The sequence below is a fragment of the Haliotis asinina genome, chromosome 12 (assembly GCF_037392515.1).
Source record: "Haliotis asinina isolate JCU_RB_2024 chromosome 12, JCU_Hal_asi_v2, whole genome shotgun sequence".
NCBI lineage: Eukaryota > Metazoa > Mollusca > Gastropoda > Lepetellida > Haliotidae > Haliotis > Haliotis asinina.
Window position 1 is genome coordinate 15,493,354 of NC_090291.1, and position 16,620 is coordinate 15,509,973.

The 16,620-nt window shown below is 40.4% G+C and overlaps 1 protein-coding gene across 2 annotated transcripts; it reads right to left on the reverse strand.

Moving 5' to 3' along the window:
- Positions 1-6,834: 6,834 nt before the first annotated feature.
- LOC137257897 (olfactory receptor 51E2-like) lies at positions 6,835-15,922 on the reverse strand. 2 transcript variants are annotated; one of them, XM_067795398.1, is made up of 2 exons: positions 15,807-15,922; positions 6,835-8,335 (listed from the first exon to the last, which is right to left on the reverse strand). In XM_067795398.1, exon 2 carries the CDS (start codon positions 8,313-8,315, stop codon positions 7,161-7,163), a length of 1,155 nt encoding a protein of 384 aa, XP_067651499.1. In that variant the 5' UTR covers positions 8,316-8,335; positions 15,807-15,922; the 3' UTR covers positions 6,835-7,160. The 2 variants fall into 2 exon arrangements, with proteins under 2 accessions (XP_067651499.1, XP_067651500.1); XM_067795399.1 differs by lacking the exon at positions 15,807-15,922 and adding an exon at positions 13,401-13,437 and having other exon boundaries at positions 6,841-8,335.
- Positions 15,923-16,620: the final 698 nt, after the last annotated feature.

Here is a 16,620-nt window from a genome sequence, read left to right on the forward strand (position 1 = left end):
CTTTCGGTAAGAGAAGTACCATGACGAGTTACCTCCCATGGGATATGACCAAGCTTTTCACTCCCGGCGCGTATTTCACAATAGCCTTCCAAATTCCTTTATCCTGCAACCTCTTCTGTTCTGGAGCTCCTCACATCAGTCAGGTTTATGAAACGAATTGTTCCTATTACCCTCCTTCCTATTGCTTACAAACCCAGCTTTCTTGTCAAGTTCGGTGTACATACAAGACACACAATCTCCCTATGCGCCGTTTACATCATTCTGGGTAGACAAACCGGTTTCGGTCTTCACAATCGTATCATTAATAGACTCTAATGCTTCCGCGGCCTTCATAAAATCAGGGCCACACTTACTCTTATGATGCTGTTTATGGGAAGAATTGGTAATTACAGGTGTATCACTGAGATTGTTCTTACAACTGGGGGACTTTCTGATGGAATGTGTTGCACAGACATCTGTCAATTTCAGGCCGTCGCGGATCACCTGACTGACAAGTTTACAGGTGGTTGAAGGGTTGTCGATTTCACGTGTGTCATCAACAAGGTTACGTACAACACTGCGATCGATATCCGATCCTTTCTTTCCCTTCACCAGCTGCAGAAGTCCAAAACCAGCGCATTCTTCCCCACGTGCACGTCATTTATTCTGTCCTTTAATTATTCATGCTAAGTTTTCTGCGAATATTCAAGTATCTATTTCTTGTCTGTCAGCGCAGCTATTTGAACCCCTTCTTCACAGCTTCAGTCTCGTGTCCCAAGGCAACTATAAGGGTATCAGGGTTACTTGTGACGACTTCCATCGGAGTTTCGTCCTTTGCGTTGGAAATTGCATGAAATTTCACTTAGACACAACACAACGAACAGACTTAAATTGGCCTTCAGTATCCGTGTTTGTTGTAAGAGGCCACAAACTACGTATCCCAATTCCGTAGATCATGACTTTAAACATCCTGTTTTAATCGAAATTATTGAATTGTTTAACGTTGTCGTTACTGCCCAATACTTGGAATGTATATTTGCTGGTTACCCATCCATGTTGGAATTTCAGCAAATCTGTGACATCACTTTTCATTCCGTGCACAGGCTATAAACCAATTCTGAGATGGTATATTAGAAACCTAAGTCTTCTTAGCTTACACTTATATCGAACTGACAGGAATCGAGGAGAATCAGCTAGGAAAATATATTTCCAACATTCATCCGGGAGATAATGTCAAAATAAACGTTTTTTCGAATATACCTCGAAAGTTTTGAACATGGAATATGTGTTCGGAATGCACTAAGTAGGTTTAGAATGCATTTTGAATTTCCAGGAATCTCCAGGAATTTTCATTCCGATACCATTCCGGTTTATTCCTCCTCAAGTGTAACGGTGTTTTAGCTCAAAAGAATTAGGAAACCCTGGAAGGTATCAATAAGCTACATGCTTATATCCAACTGTTTACCCATACAATTTGCCCAATTTCCTTTGTTTTTACCTTTTTAGAATCATCCAAAGACATTGTAACATTTACCAGCAGTCTAAAACATGCACGATCTTGGGCCCCTTTAAAGTGCGCGTCTAACAAATTCGCAATTTACAATGTTAACTGCATCACGTGACTAAGACAATGTGTGGGACACTTCACTATATAATTATGTCTGTCATTTGTGGAAAATGATCCCCACACACAATGTGTGTACTTTCTTTTCTAGTGTCAGTCTATTTCTGGCATTGATGTCAGCTTTCGAGCTATTAGTTTTGCTATCTGTATGACTTTATTAGAGTGTCTCTCTTTACGAAGATACTTTAATCATCAAACCATTAGTTAAAATGTGTGTGTAATACATTTACCCGAATGAAAAATACTGTCATCAATTTTGGAATGGTATTCTCAAAAATCAAAACATACACACGTATATCTTCTTGGAAACCTAATGTTTTGTGAACTTTCATTGTTGTCTATATGTGTCACGTGGTGCATCCTGTTGACTGCACGGATCTTATTTGCACGTGGCTTCTGGCAGGATATCATAACGGGATATCATCAATGTTTGACCTAGATCAGTGATGAAAGTCCTTCCTTTACCTCAGTACTTGATGTAGTTACGTTGATGCTGTCAATTCATATTAGTTCAATACTTAATCCGACAAACCACCATTGGTGGTACAGGAACAGTACAAAAAGAGTTATTACATAAATGATAGATTGGTATGATCACTTGGTAACAGTGAATATATTAGTGTGTTTATCTTTTCATAAAGTTATTGATAGTATAAATCTTGAAATATTCTTAAGAAGTGAATAATCATTTAAAGTAAAAAGTTTTTGCGAGATTCGGCCACGGACTGTAACCAGGGATATATGAAATGAAATCTTATGTTAAAAAACAACAACTTTTAAATAGTCTAAGATATTGGAATTCGTCTACAAAGATAACAATTTCTGTTTATTATTAGTATATCTTTCCAGCGGTCAGTATGTATTGGTAAATAGTGGTTCCATGTCCGAAATGACACGGTGGGCCGAGAGACGTGTACATTTAATAGGAGGTATTTTTCAAACGACGGCAGATCATTGAACACATTATAGCAATTACCCTTTGATATATGAATATCTTCCCCTCACGTCAATAAAACATATGTACATAGACGAACCAAATATAAATTCACCCGTACACCCTCATCTGATCAACAGTCATAATGTGATAGGTTCGGTGGGGTAGTGTGGTGATTAAAGTGTTCGAACGTTGAACCGAAGACCCGGTTTCGAGTTGGAAACAATGAATAAGCCCATTTTGGTGTGTTCTCCGTCGAAGGCGTAAGATGGGGTAGATAATATATTTTTGTGTGCGTACATGTGTTCATGAGCTGGTGTATGTGGTATCTTATCTCAACTGAAAACGCCAGGTCCCATGCAGTACAAATTGCACGCTTAGTTCCAGTCAACGACGTCGAGCTGTAGTGAACAGCACGCTCGGATGTCCTACCCCTATTACCCTTTACGTTCAATACTTGATTGTTTTCACCTCATGGCAGTTCGAGTTATGAGTGACACAGTGACGCAATGACGCAGTGACGCTCATGACGAATACCACGCGGTAATGACATACACCCCCCGTTAATGAGATATTTCGCATATTAATGATATATGCGTCTGTTAATGAAGTATACCACGCAATTAAATTTCAGTCTGTTTATTCAGCATGTTTGAACTCAGACCAATACATATACAGATGACACCAACAGCAATTTACAAAGATGTACTTTAAATAACATTTGTTCTATTAGATCATTAAAATTTAATGTATTAGATCATGATACCACGAATTTCCTATTTCGCTCATTAGCTATAATGGCACATTATCAATTAGAGGATATATACTTCTTGTTAATGATGTATTCTACACATTAATGACATATTTCGCACATTAATAACACATACCGCATTTTAATGACATATAGTCATTATTATTGCAGTATATCTCACGTTAAGGGCATATTCGCACATTGATGATATATATGACACATTAATAACAGACCCGTGAAGGTCCCGGGGTAGAATAGGCCTTCAGCAACCTATGCTTGCCATAAAAGGCGACTCAGCTTGTCGTAAGAGGCGACTGACGGGATCGGGTGGTCAGGCTCGCTGACTTGGTTGACACATGTCATCGGTTCCCAATTGCGCAGATCGATGCTCATGTTGTTGATCACTGGATTGTCTGGTCCAGACTCGATTATTTACAGACCGCCGCCATATAGCTGTAATATTGCTGAGTGCGGCGTAAAACTAAACTCACTCACTCACTCATTAATAACATACACTGCTTGTTAATTAAGTATACTGATAATTAATGACATGTTTCGCACATTAATGATATATACCACATTTTAATGAATATAGTCCTTGTTGATACAGTATATCACATGTACACGTTGATGATATATACGACACATTAATAACATGCACTGCTTGCTAATGAAATGTACTGCCCATTAACGCATGTTTCGCACATTGATGATTAACACAGCCATGAATGACATATTTGCTTGTTAATGACATGCACCACCTATTAATGGCATATACCACACATGCTTTACTTACCTGTATAGCAGAATGAACACTCGGAAGGCATGTTTTTATTAAATCATTATTTTGTGGATGTATACTAGAACCCTTGTCCGTACACTTCCTTCACCTAAGATATTATACAGTTACCTTTTAATCGTTGTTTAGAAAAAGATATGAATATGTACTAGGCTTAATATGTACTGAAATTTGTTTTTACAAACTGTCCGCAGTCTGTCCGTGTTGGAGATGTTGTATTGTCACAGCAAGATATTTACGTTTGCTTTTCACTTTTGGGAAGCCTGTAGCCTGCCTTTGGGAGTGAACCTTATTGGTCCAAAACAAAGCACAGTTCAGTCAATAGGGCACGCCCCTATCTCTGCTTCGCCCTTCCTTTCTCCCGGGAAGCGCTTCCGCCTGTTACCGACCTGACGTACATTTGTTTGACTGTTTGGCTCCTGTACGAGGGCGATTTACTAGTTTTGTAAATTTCAGTGCCATGTGAGGTTCTTGTAATGTCTTACGTTGTCCAGTGGGACTCGTCAATGTGAGGTATCGCTGAGTTAGGCATCAGTTCCGGCTTCAATTCCCCACATGGATACAATGCGTGAAGCCCATTTCTGGTGCACCCTTCTCTCTCTACCCTCCAATCCCTACGCCACCCCACGAGTCTGGACCAGACATACCAGTGATCAACAACATGAGCACCGATCTGGGCAAATGAAAACCGATGACGAGTGGAGAATTGGTTGGAGAGCGGGTTGTGCGTCTTTTCGTTGGTCCAGTTGCTGAAATTATCCACAGATTATTTATCTACTCAATGACAATTCCAGGAAGTGACGCCCGCTTCGTCACCGATAAAGCAAATGACCATTTGGCTGGTCCTACTATCGATGCTGATGCTGTCAATCACTGGATTGTCTGTTCAAGACTCGATTGATATTATTCACAGTACATCGCCATATAGCTGGAATATTGCCTTAAACACGCAGCGTTAAATAACAACCAAAACAAAACAAAAGCTATCAATCTACGATGTGTGACAGGGTTGTGGCGTAATTTGGGGCGTTTGGGTAGGCTAGTGGTAAAAGAATTCGCTTGCCAGGGCCAAGATCTGGGTTCGAATCCCCATATGTGGAGCCCATTTCTCTTGTCCTCATCAGTGATATTGCTAATGTTACTAACAGTGGTGTAAAACCAAACACATTCATTCACTTAAGGCATGATTCTGATATATAGACGGTCTTAGATTCATAGTAAGACTTAGAGTTCATATCCATTGTAAGTTTCAGATAATTATAATGACACTTATAAGATGCTGAACTCCCCACTACACTGAGCATGCTCTAAGCGCATGCACATAATGGACCGAGTCAAAACATTGATTACACAACAGTCTCGTTGCCTGTTGACTGGGTTCCATCCTATTGCGCACTTAGCGCAGTCCAGCATATTTAGACTAATTCATTTAACTGGAAGCATAAATATTAATCAGTATGATTTGATGCATCTAAGCGCGAGTATATTGCAACACTACGCTCCTTCTAATCCTTCGTACAGCGAGCTCGGACAAACGGAAACCTGGAAATCGTGGAAAACTCAAAAAGACAATGTTAAACGTTCGGCGACCCGTAAAGGTCTACCCGGGGTAGAATAGACTTTCAGCAACCCATGCTTGCCATACAAGGCGACTATGCTTGTCTTATGAGGCGACTAACGGGATCGTGTGGTCAGGCTAGCTGACTTGGTTGACACGTCATCGGTTCCCAAATGCACAGATCGATGCTCATGTTGTTGATCACTGGATTGTCTGGTCCAGGCTCGATTATTTACAGACCCCCGCCATATAGCTGTAATATTGCTGAGTGTGGGACAAAACTAAACTCTCTCATTCACTCACTACAACAGTGGAAGCCGCAAACTGGAAAATACGTTTTCCACAAGTGTTCGTTGTTACAGATGGAACAGTTAGGAGAGTCTAGATTTATGGCAGCATACCCTTCAAACATCCCCAGGCTCTATCTATGACGGTAAAGGTCTCAGATGACTTCACTGAAATGCTGTTCATACAGGCAGCCTCAAACATGATTCACTTGTATTTGTCGTTTATTGAGAGCATTCAAAGGTTCACAGAAGCAAAATACAGTATTGTGTATCAAGAGTTAGCCCCAGCATTTAAGCCCAATGCGGAAGTCATTTCTCATACCATATCCGCTATGTCATAGGCGCAGGGCGTTAAGGCCACGCCAGTAAGTGCTTAGGAAACACTGCATTCTGAGAAACCGAAAATGTGCACGACGCTCGTCTGTGTGAGTGGATGGGTGGAAGTTTAGTTGTATACGCCGCTTTTAGCAATATGCAAGCAGTATCACGGCGGGGGACACTGGAAATGGGCTTCACACACTGTGCCCACGTGGGGAATCGAACCCAGGTCTTCGGTGAATTTCATAGTTCATAAATGCTTTGATACTAGAAATGGTCTCCACATGTTGTACCCATCTTGGGAATGAAACCTCTGTCTTGAGAGTCATGAGCGAACGCTTTTACCACAGGTCACATTTTAGAAACAAGATATTTTAAATTAGTGAGTAGCCTTTCAATGAATTGAGTTGGTATTGCGTGTCGATCCCGCTAGTGTAGTCAAATCACGATGCGATGACACCAGAACTGCGTTTGGTGTAGTGGGCCAACGTTTCAACCCTTAGGCCAACCAAATGGCCCCTTATATAATGCAGGTGAGAAAGCCAAGTTAAAGCTTTGAGTTCAAAACATAATTTGAGGTAAAATCCATCTGAAAAGCATCAATTTTATTTATTCAGTCCTCAACATTTCATTTTGAACTGTTATTAAAATTACTATTTACAAAGACACAGGTTCTGGGATGGGGAAATGGAGGACTGTTTGCAGGGACGCTCATCCCACTTTGTCCTGAAAGTTTATTTGGTGATCTGGACCCTCTTGCACAAAGTCAGCTTAGTGCAACGATGATCGTAACTCAGATACTCTAACAGACGGTATAAGCGTTCTGACCGCTTTGTGCAATGAGACCCAGGATGAAGCAGTTGTCCAAGCTATAGTCAAAGTAGCACATCACACAAGTTGTTTTGATTGCTTACAAATCTCCTGTTGATGACGTGTGTGTCTTTACATGCACCTTCTGTCGTGCACGTTGCGATGGCGTCCGCTTCAGAGCTGCACACCGGAAGACATCAACCAACTCCTTTCGGAAACGACGAGAAGACACACTGTAGATAATGGGGTTGATAACATTACTCATTAAGGGAGATAACTTTGCGATGTCTGCGACAGCCTTCACGGCAGGTGACAAATCGCTGCCATGGTAGCCGAAGAGGAACACTGTCACTGCGATGAAGAAAGGGAAGTAACTGCTGAAAAAAGCAACTGTCACCGCGAAGAAAATTTTCGCCGAAGTTTTCTGCGATCTCATGGAGTTCGGCTTACAGCTGGTGGTGGACGGGCGTCTGGAACTCCCAAGAGATTCACGCCGAGCTAGATGCACCCTCAGTGCCCTGTACATCGACAGGTACAATACAGCCAAAGCCAACATGACTCCCGTGAACACAAAGCCAAGAATAGACATAAATGACCAAAAAAGGGGGCCACTGCTTTCTGTAAAGTAGCACTGTGTGATATTTAGTTTAACTCCATTAACCTCAGAAGGCAGGTCTTTCTCCCCGTATATAAAGATGGATGGTATTGCCAATACGATACCCACGCAAACGGCAAAGAGACAACTTTTGCGAGTAAGACTAAGGCTGATTTCTCTCTTCAGAGGTTCGCATATCTTACGATTTCTGTCAAAAGCAATGATAACAAGAATCACACCTGATCCCATAGCTGTCGTAATTGCGACAAAGGATCCCCCTTGACACAGCTGAGCGAAATCGTCCCGACTCTCGTCAAATGTGATCACCAGGAACAATGGGATGGTAATGCTTGCGTTGATGAGGTCCAGAAATGCGAGCACCTCGATAAACAGACTGAAGTTCGAACGCCTCCACCGGAAGTGGTAAATGTAGATGACCATGATGTTACCAAATATGGCAAAGAAGAACATGGATAATAGAAATATTATCTCTGCACCGTGTCTTTCAAACATATATTCCGATGATGCAGCTGTCTGTAATGTCGTGTTGATAGACGAGATCGCATAGCCGGGCTTCTCGCTGGTCCATGTTGTTGATGATATGTTAGACTCAGGGGATGTCATGTTGCTGATGGCGGTTTCGGACTGCATCAAGTTCATGTCCACGGGCGCCTTTAATTCTGAAAGTCAAAGTGACAATTAAAACAACAGTTTACATTTAATTCAAGAGCTAACACTGAACACTGTTTTAGTCACAGCATTGTGTGTCATTTTTATGTGTAAAATGACACAGATCTTCGGAAAACCAAGTTCTATGGATAGTCAGCTTCTTTGTTGAGAAGAGGGCGACGTTTCGGTGTAGGTACTAACATCGTTATCAAGCAAGTGATCCTATCAAGGAAGTAATCTCAAGTTTGTATCTTTGGTGAAGTTTGTGAGCACGGAATTGGTTCTGACAAGTCCCTAGCTACGTTTAGGAATAACCAGGATTCAAACTCCTGATCCACTACGCAACAGTTTATCATTTGATGGATCTTTGACATTTGTTTTCAGCAACACACACGTGCATGTGTAGTATTGTAGAGCATAACGTATCATGCTGATACAAAGTGATCCTATTCAATTCCAGTCCAAGCTCAAACACAACTTAAATAGCACCCATATTTAATTAGGTTGCTTCGCATCAGTCAGCAATATTAACCTAAATCACTGAAGGTTTGGCTGAAAGATGGTTGTACGCCTCTTCTAGCAATATTCCAGAATATCACGACGGGAGACACCAGGAATGGGCTTCACACATTGTACCCATGAGGAGAATTAAAGCCTTGCCTTCGGCGTTATGACCGACCGCTTTAACCACAAGGCTACCCCACCGCCCTAAAGAATTATTTACACTTAAAATACTAACTAAACGTACTATCAGATGTGGAAAGGTGAGATTTCGAGGGTGAACATCCCCAATCACATAAACCTTCAAATAAAAATACATTTTTCTGAACATATAGAACATCAGCAAATGGCACGTTTCTATTATTTGAGGGAACTGATTCCACTATTCGCAAAAACAGAGGTGAAAAGGTATGCATAGACCACTGAAAATCAGTGATGGCACTAAGTCCTTGACAATGGGGTTAACTCCTGTTCTGCGGGAAACAAGAGGCATTAATGAACTTTGTCCAACAGGAACTTTGCTCCCACGGAACTTTGCTCATAGAAACCTTACTCATAGGAACTTTGCTCACAAGAACATTGCCCACAGGAACCTTGACAACAGGAACTTTGCCCACAGCAACTTTGCCGTCAAGGAACTCTGCCCATCATCGTGACCTTCAGCTTCATGAAAAGTGGACCCATTTTGAGGGAAAAGAGTTTTTGATTCACGACAGTGCACATAGTTGGTCAAACTCCTCCTCTGTTAAAATTGTGGTGGGCAGAGCTCCTGTGGCAATGGCTTCTTGAGGGGAGAGTTCCGCCATCCGCTCCTGGATTCCGCAATTCCACAGTTGCAGAACATATCATGGAAATTAAATTTTGATCCTGGTCAGTGGAAAACAAGGGGAACATCTGCAGAATTTGTCATTTTTCAGCCTCAGAATTTACGTATTTTGAAAGTTGAATCAAGGTCGATTATCAAACGAAACGATACTTTGTAGAGTTTGTAATGTCATTCCTGATCACACTCGTTAGAATATTGTTTCAGATGATTTTGCTAAAGCTAAATATATCTCCCAAGAAAACTATCGACCTGCTGACTATACCTTGAATGTCATAAAGCTCTAAAACAGTTACAGCTGTGTGCGCTTTGGCGTAGGGATGTCAACAACAGTCAAACAAAAGAAGACTCCACAGTGTGCCATAGGCTAAGCATGATTTAGTAGAATCGGTTTGAAACTGTGTACAATGTAGTCTGTTTTGTTTTCATTGGTTTGCCTTTAACCAAATGGGAATTGTAGATTTCAATCAGGGCATGTAGATTTTAAAGCCTGCAGGTAACAGGAGGCCCTGATGGCCAGTTGTTAAATGAAAGTATCGCAAACAATGGAACCTACTAGGCTACCTCAAACGCCCCGCAGAGGCTCATGTTACTTCCTAAATCTCAAAACTAACGCATACTTGCACATGCTGCCATAGCTCCACGAGTTAAGTTTGTATTACCTAATATGATAAAGCTTCCTGATAAAAACGGGCTTCTGTCTGTGAGATGGGAATATCTGAGTGCCTTGGTTAATGTTCACCCATTATGCATGTCGTCACATTGTTGGGGGCGGGTACTTCAAGAAGATAGAAACTTGCATAGACGTGAATGAGTGAGTGAGTGAGTGCGTTTAGTTTTATGCCGCACTCAGCAATATTCCAGCTATATGGCGGGGGTCTGTAAATAATCGAGTCTGGACCAGACAATCCAGTAACCAACCACATGAGCATCGATCTGCGCAATTAGGAACCGATGACATGTGTCAACCAAGTCAGCGAGCCTGTTCACCCGATCCCGTTAGTCGCCTCTTACGACAAGCATAGTCGCCTTTTATGGCAAGCATGGGTTGCTGAAGGTCTATTCTACCCCGGACCTGATGAAAATCTAAGACCCTACGCATATATTAGTTAATGGTTACATTTGTAATGTACATGATATCAATACATATTTATACAAAATAGCGTATGATAGTTAGAGTTTGTTGTAAACATAGTTTAATTGACTAGCAATAGTCCTTACCGTTAGATATCTTTATCAGTGACTTAAAATGTCACAGATGTATACATTTTGAATTATTATATTTCTTGTACTGAATTTGTTTAAGTACACGCGCGGCGCTACTTTCTTTAAATCATGGGGGAAAATCCATTAACCTAATCCTGAATCGGGCATTTTGGAGAATAGTTTTTCTTAATTATTCTGTCAAATACATCGAGGTAGTCGTCAAGGCGATCCTTTCACCCCTTACGTATTTCTCTTGGAATCGCAACTGGAGTAAATAAGTGCAAAACGTGGATTGATAGAAGCTGTGAGGAAGCCAATTGTGTTTAGCAATTCTTTTTGAGTAAAAAAATACTTAGACTTTATTCGGAAACTTTGATAACTGGCACGCAACGATGACATGCCCGCATATTCGCCATGTAATCTACTTGAGACTTGCCAACCGCTTCAGTGCCAAAAGGTACGGAAGATTCAGCGAGACTTAATTCATATTTTCTCCAAATCTGTTTACTTGCAATTGTTTACTGGTGTAAACGAAAGTATGCATCAAAACTTGAAGTTGGCTTTAAAAATCGACACAAGTGGAAACGGTTATTCGAATGTGTGCTTCTGTGTGTATTTTGGACTTTACTGCGTGTCGGTGACTCTAACATGTTGATAACGTCTGTAGCAACTTCCCAAGTCGCAAGTGCACACTTCCCTTTCTCAGACAGTTTACATGTAAAGTATTCTCAATAAAAACGTGAAAAATATGGAATTTAACTAATATTAATAAGCTAATCTAACCATTAACTAATAATAAGAGCATTCATATCACACTAAACTCCATCATTGTGCTAACACAGCTCAACAAGTCAAAACATTGATTACACAATAGTCTCTTTTCCTGTTGACTGGGCTCTGCCCTATTGCGCAACTTCGTGCAATAACCAGTCCAGAATTTTAAGACTAATTCAGTATGATCTTATACATCTAAGCACGTGTATGTTGCAACACTACGCTCCTTCTAATCCTTGCAAACACGTCGTATAGCGAGCTTGGACAAACGGAAACCTTGAAATTGTGGAAAGATTAAAACGAGGTACAGCCGCTAGAAAAGTTTAACTGTCTTTAACGGAACAGACATTAACTTAACTTCACTAAATAACAGCAAAAAAGATGAGGCATAACCATTTAGCCAGATGTATTGTGAATCATTTTACGACCTCATCAAACAAGGATGTTCTAGTTAAGGTATGCTGGCTAAACCTCGCCAAAAAAATATAGAAATACGATGTTATTAAGGTTTAAATTAAAATTCATTAAATTTTGTAAATATCATTTTCTTATAAAACAGGATATTGGAATTCTGTGTATCCAGCGTTGTCTGTGGTGTCTGTTTTCACATTCACACGAGAAAATTCGGATCGCCTGAAAAGATAGGTTAATAAGGTCATTGTCAGATAGGTTAATGAGACTCATGTTTCGGTTTGATTACTTGAGCTGCCTGTTTCTGCTGTGTGAACAGATACAATTTTGAACTAACTGACTTGCCTAAGGTGATGGTGCTTCATTGTGGGGCAGGACTGGTGTTCAAGAAACTCTCAAGTTTCAAGCTGCCAAACAAGGTCCTCCATTCTACGTGCCCAACGCTTGTTTAACTGGTTTGTGACTAACGAGGTCCGCACAAAGAAGGTCCGGATTTCAGGGGTTTCGCTGTTGTGCAAATTGTGTTCCATGACACTTCGTCCCGACAGACAAGTGAAACTAACGGCATTCACTGACCCACAAGTAGGTTTTCCTGCTCGTGTTCCTACAGCCTGGCTCTCCGATGACACACTGACAATGATTCGGAAGTGAGTTTACACCAAATACATGGAGTGAATCATTTCAGTTTACACGGATTTAATATTATTGACCTTGTAAAATTTACGAATTGCTGGAAATACTGTTTACTCTATATTACGAATTGCTGGAAATACTGTTTACTCTATATTACGAATTGCTGGATATACTGTTTACTCCATACTACGAATTGCTGGATATACTGTTTACTCTATATTACGAATTGCTGGATATACTGTTTACTCCATACTACGAATTGCTGGAAGTACTGTTTACTCCATACTACGAATTGCTGGAAATACTGTTTACTCTATCTGCCGCATGATTATAACAGCAATTAGCAATATTTGCTCCAGCTGGAGTGATTAAATATTGTTTAAAGCCGCGGCCTGCCTGCTGATATGTTCTATGCAAGCATGACATTATCTGCAAAAGCTGCAACACCGAAAAAGAATTGAAATTAAACCTGTGAATGCGAGTAAGTATTTCTTCCTCGCAACAACGTAATTATTTGGGCTGAAATTAATAACAATGTTATATTATAACGCGTAGAAATGTTCGCTCGATACCTCACGTCCACGTACAACAGGGATAAAAGGAGAAACTACCACACAAAAGGCTTGTCAAAGTATAACAGTACATACGGATTGTTTACACAACTTAATGCTTAGAGTGTAAGCATTACATTTCGGAGGAAAGGGCAACATATTTGCTATGATTTTTACCCGAATCTTCTCTGTCACATTGCAGGAGCGTAGCAAGCCATTTTTCCGTGTAAGCCCGACATGTTGCAAAGCTTCAATAGTATTGACGGCATGACCCAAAACTTTGAGCAACAATCATGTGCACGCTCAAGTTTCTTCCTGTTTTCATAATGGTAGCTACACCCCTGCATTGGTGTCAAGAGAGGCAGAGAATTCAGTTTTATAAATCGTTTCTTTACTGTCATTTTCAAGCCTGTATAAATGCAATCATATAATGTATAGGGATAATACCCCACTCTATAAACCAATGCAAAGATTGAGTATGGTTTTGCATCTCTTCTCGCAATATTCCAGCAATATCACGTCGGTGGAAACCAGAAATGGGCTTCAAACATTGTACCTATGTGGCGAATCGAACCCCGGTCTCCCGCGTGACGAGCGAACGCTGTAACCACTAGGCTACCCCTACCGCCCTGCAGAGGCTCATATGACTTCCTAAACCTCTAAACTACCACATACTTGCACAGTAACTCCACGGGTTGAGTTTGTACTACCTATGATGTATTACCTTCCTGATAAACAAGGGCTGCCTGTCGGTTATCTGAGTACTATTGGTTTCTGTCAACCCATTTACGCATGTCGTCCCATTTGTTGGACGGGTACTCCATTAAAGCATAACTCTCCTATTGTTGAGGATAGAACCGTGCAGTTTATGAATGAAGTGAATAAATTGTTTAGTGGTTGAAATATTCACATTACTTGAAGAGTTGAAGATCTGAAAGTAAGTCCACTTCCAGAGGCAAGTCAAGTCCCCTGCCAGTTCGGCGAACTAAACATCATAGTTGATGAATACACCCCTACGTTCTCTGCTGTGGAAGATTAGAGTGAAACGTTTTCTACTCCTGGCCTTCATGAAGCTCTTAGACATCCTCAAGCTACTGCTGCAGGAACTGACAACACACAACTGTTGAAGCACTTACAGAATCGTGGTTAGAAACCATTGTATACATGTTTATAAGTGTTTGGACGTCTGTGGGAAATTCTTCTTCATTGCGTGATGCTATAATTGTTCCAAATGCTAATCTGGATGTGACCATAACTATCCTTGAATTTCAAAATCCTGCGTTTGCAAACTCACCGAACACATGATCAGTAGTTATTTCGTCTGGTTCTTAGAAACCACCGATCTACATGCTGGCATACAGTCTGGTGTATGTAAGAAACAGAAGTAAAGATTTACATGATTTAGTATGATGCATATTACAAAGATATACTTACCCAAGGAACTTCACTTCTTGCAAATGTGTGTAAGGATGTACATACCCAACACCGTAAAATATCCCCGTACCTGTGGTTTCCATATGTGAGGGACAGCAGAGGACTTAGGGATACATTCATCAGGTATGATGTTTAGTGTAGCAGAAAACATTTTATGGGACCGAGAATTCACTGAAATTGACAAGTTCCAACAAGAGTTCCATTGAACACACAATGACTTTCATTGAAAAGAGTTTTCTTGACATTTAATTTAACTTAAAGAGAAAAGAGTTTCCTCTCCATGTTCTCTCATGCATACACGCAGTCGCACACACACAAACACACACACACGCACGCACGCACACACACACGAATGTATTTGTGCCTGACCCATGTATATTAAGGCAGAATTTAAGCACCGCGTTACTGATATCTTAACTCAGGAATGGAAATTTAGTTTTATTGTAGCAGTATATATGACACTTATTCTTCATTTAAATTTAATTTAATTGTATTTAAGGCATGGTGACCGTTTCTAATATCGTTGCGACATGACAAAATTGAGTATTGGTATGGCCTGATTGCAAGTTGAGCTTGGGCGACAATATAAAGTAATAAGAACTGCGTTAAGTGTTTAGTTACATATGATGGGAGATTTCATTTTGTAATGACATGTCCGGCTGATAGAAAGCCTAAGATCTGAATACCTACAGCCTGGCTGTTCATCACATAACATAAAATCTATTTTCATCAACTAAATCGCATCGAATGATACAAACGTTATCTTTACGCTATAACTTATGTTTTTTATCATGCGCTACGTCTGAGAAGTCAAATTTTGTAAATTCAAGTTCCAACCTGCTGCCGTATCATCTGCATGAGGCCACACATGCTGAATAAACAAACTAATTGATATATTTACACACATATATAGTATATAGACCTAAAAAATCAACAAATTATTTCTTCGTCAATCAGCTGTCAAACACAGCCACGCTGACGGAGCTAATTTCATGCATTGCAACGCGAATGTATTACTAACCCACAAGATGGTATGTACATTTTCAACTTTCTATGCGGTATAATGAGTATTGCAGCGTTAGCGATAAGATTACAACTCTAACAACGTGCAAATACAACATCGGAAACTTAGTATAGATATATACTTACTGTAAAGACGACCTGAAGTCGGGAACGTAGATATCTCTTATGCGGGACAATGGCTCGTGAAAACCGGATCATGCTGATGTGGCTTTCTGAGCGGATGTATGTGTAGTTTAGATAACAAAGTTCCTGGTAGAGGTGACCAATCCATTTAAATATCTTCCTCCACAAGCTCCCTTTGTTCCCTAGACACGACCTGATGCGATGTTGACTTTTATTCGTTTATGTATAACTGCTGTCAACTTGCCTTATTTTTCTTTCTTTGATTACTTTTTTATATATAAATTTTCCGAAACCATTAAATGATTACAAGCGACAACTCATGAATCTGATTTGTCCACAGATAAGATAGATGGGTGAATGCTCTTTTTCCCCGCACAACCTAACACAGCATCATTTATCGTGGTATGCTTGACTTTGACCCTAAATGCACTTTTGTATTTTTTTGTTGTTGTTGTTGTTGTTGTTGTTTTGTTGGTTTTTTGTGGTTTTTTTGGGATGGATCATTGCCATGGTCAGTCTAAAGGAATAGCTGTTTTCTGCAGAGTTGTATCTTCCTAGTAGAACAAGGATTTGATCTTCGACTCCCCATCCGACCTATCTAAGATTGTTAGCTAGTAAGATTATATCCGGTGTCTCTCAACAGTTACAATAATCTGAGCTGATAAGTTTATTCATAACTCACCCCCTCTTGTGGAATGGTTGATCACTGGATAGTCTGGTCCAGATTCGATTGTTTTTCAGACCGCCGCCGTGTAGCTCAAATATTGCTCAGTGTTGCATAAAACAACAAACCGACCAGCCAACCATTCAGCCAACT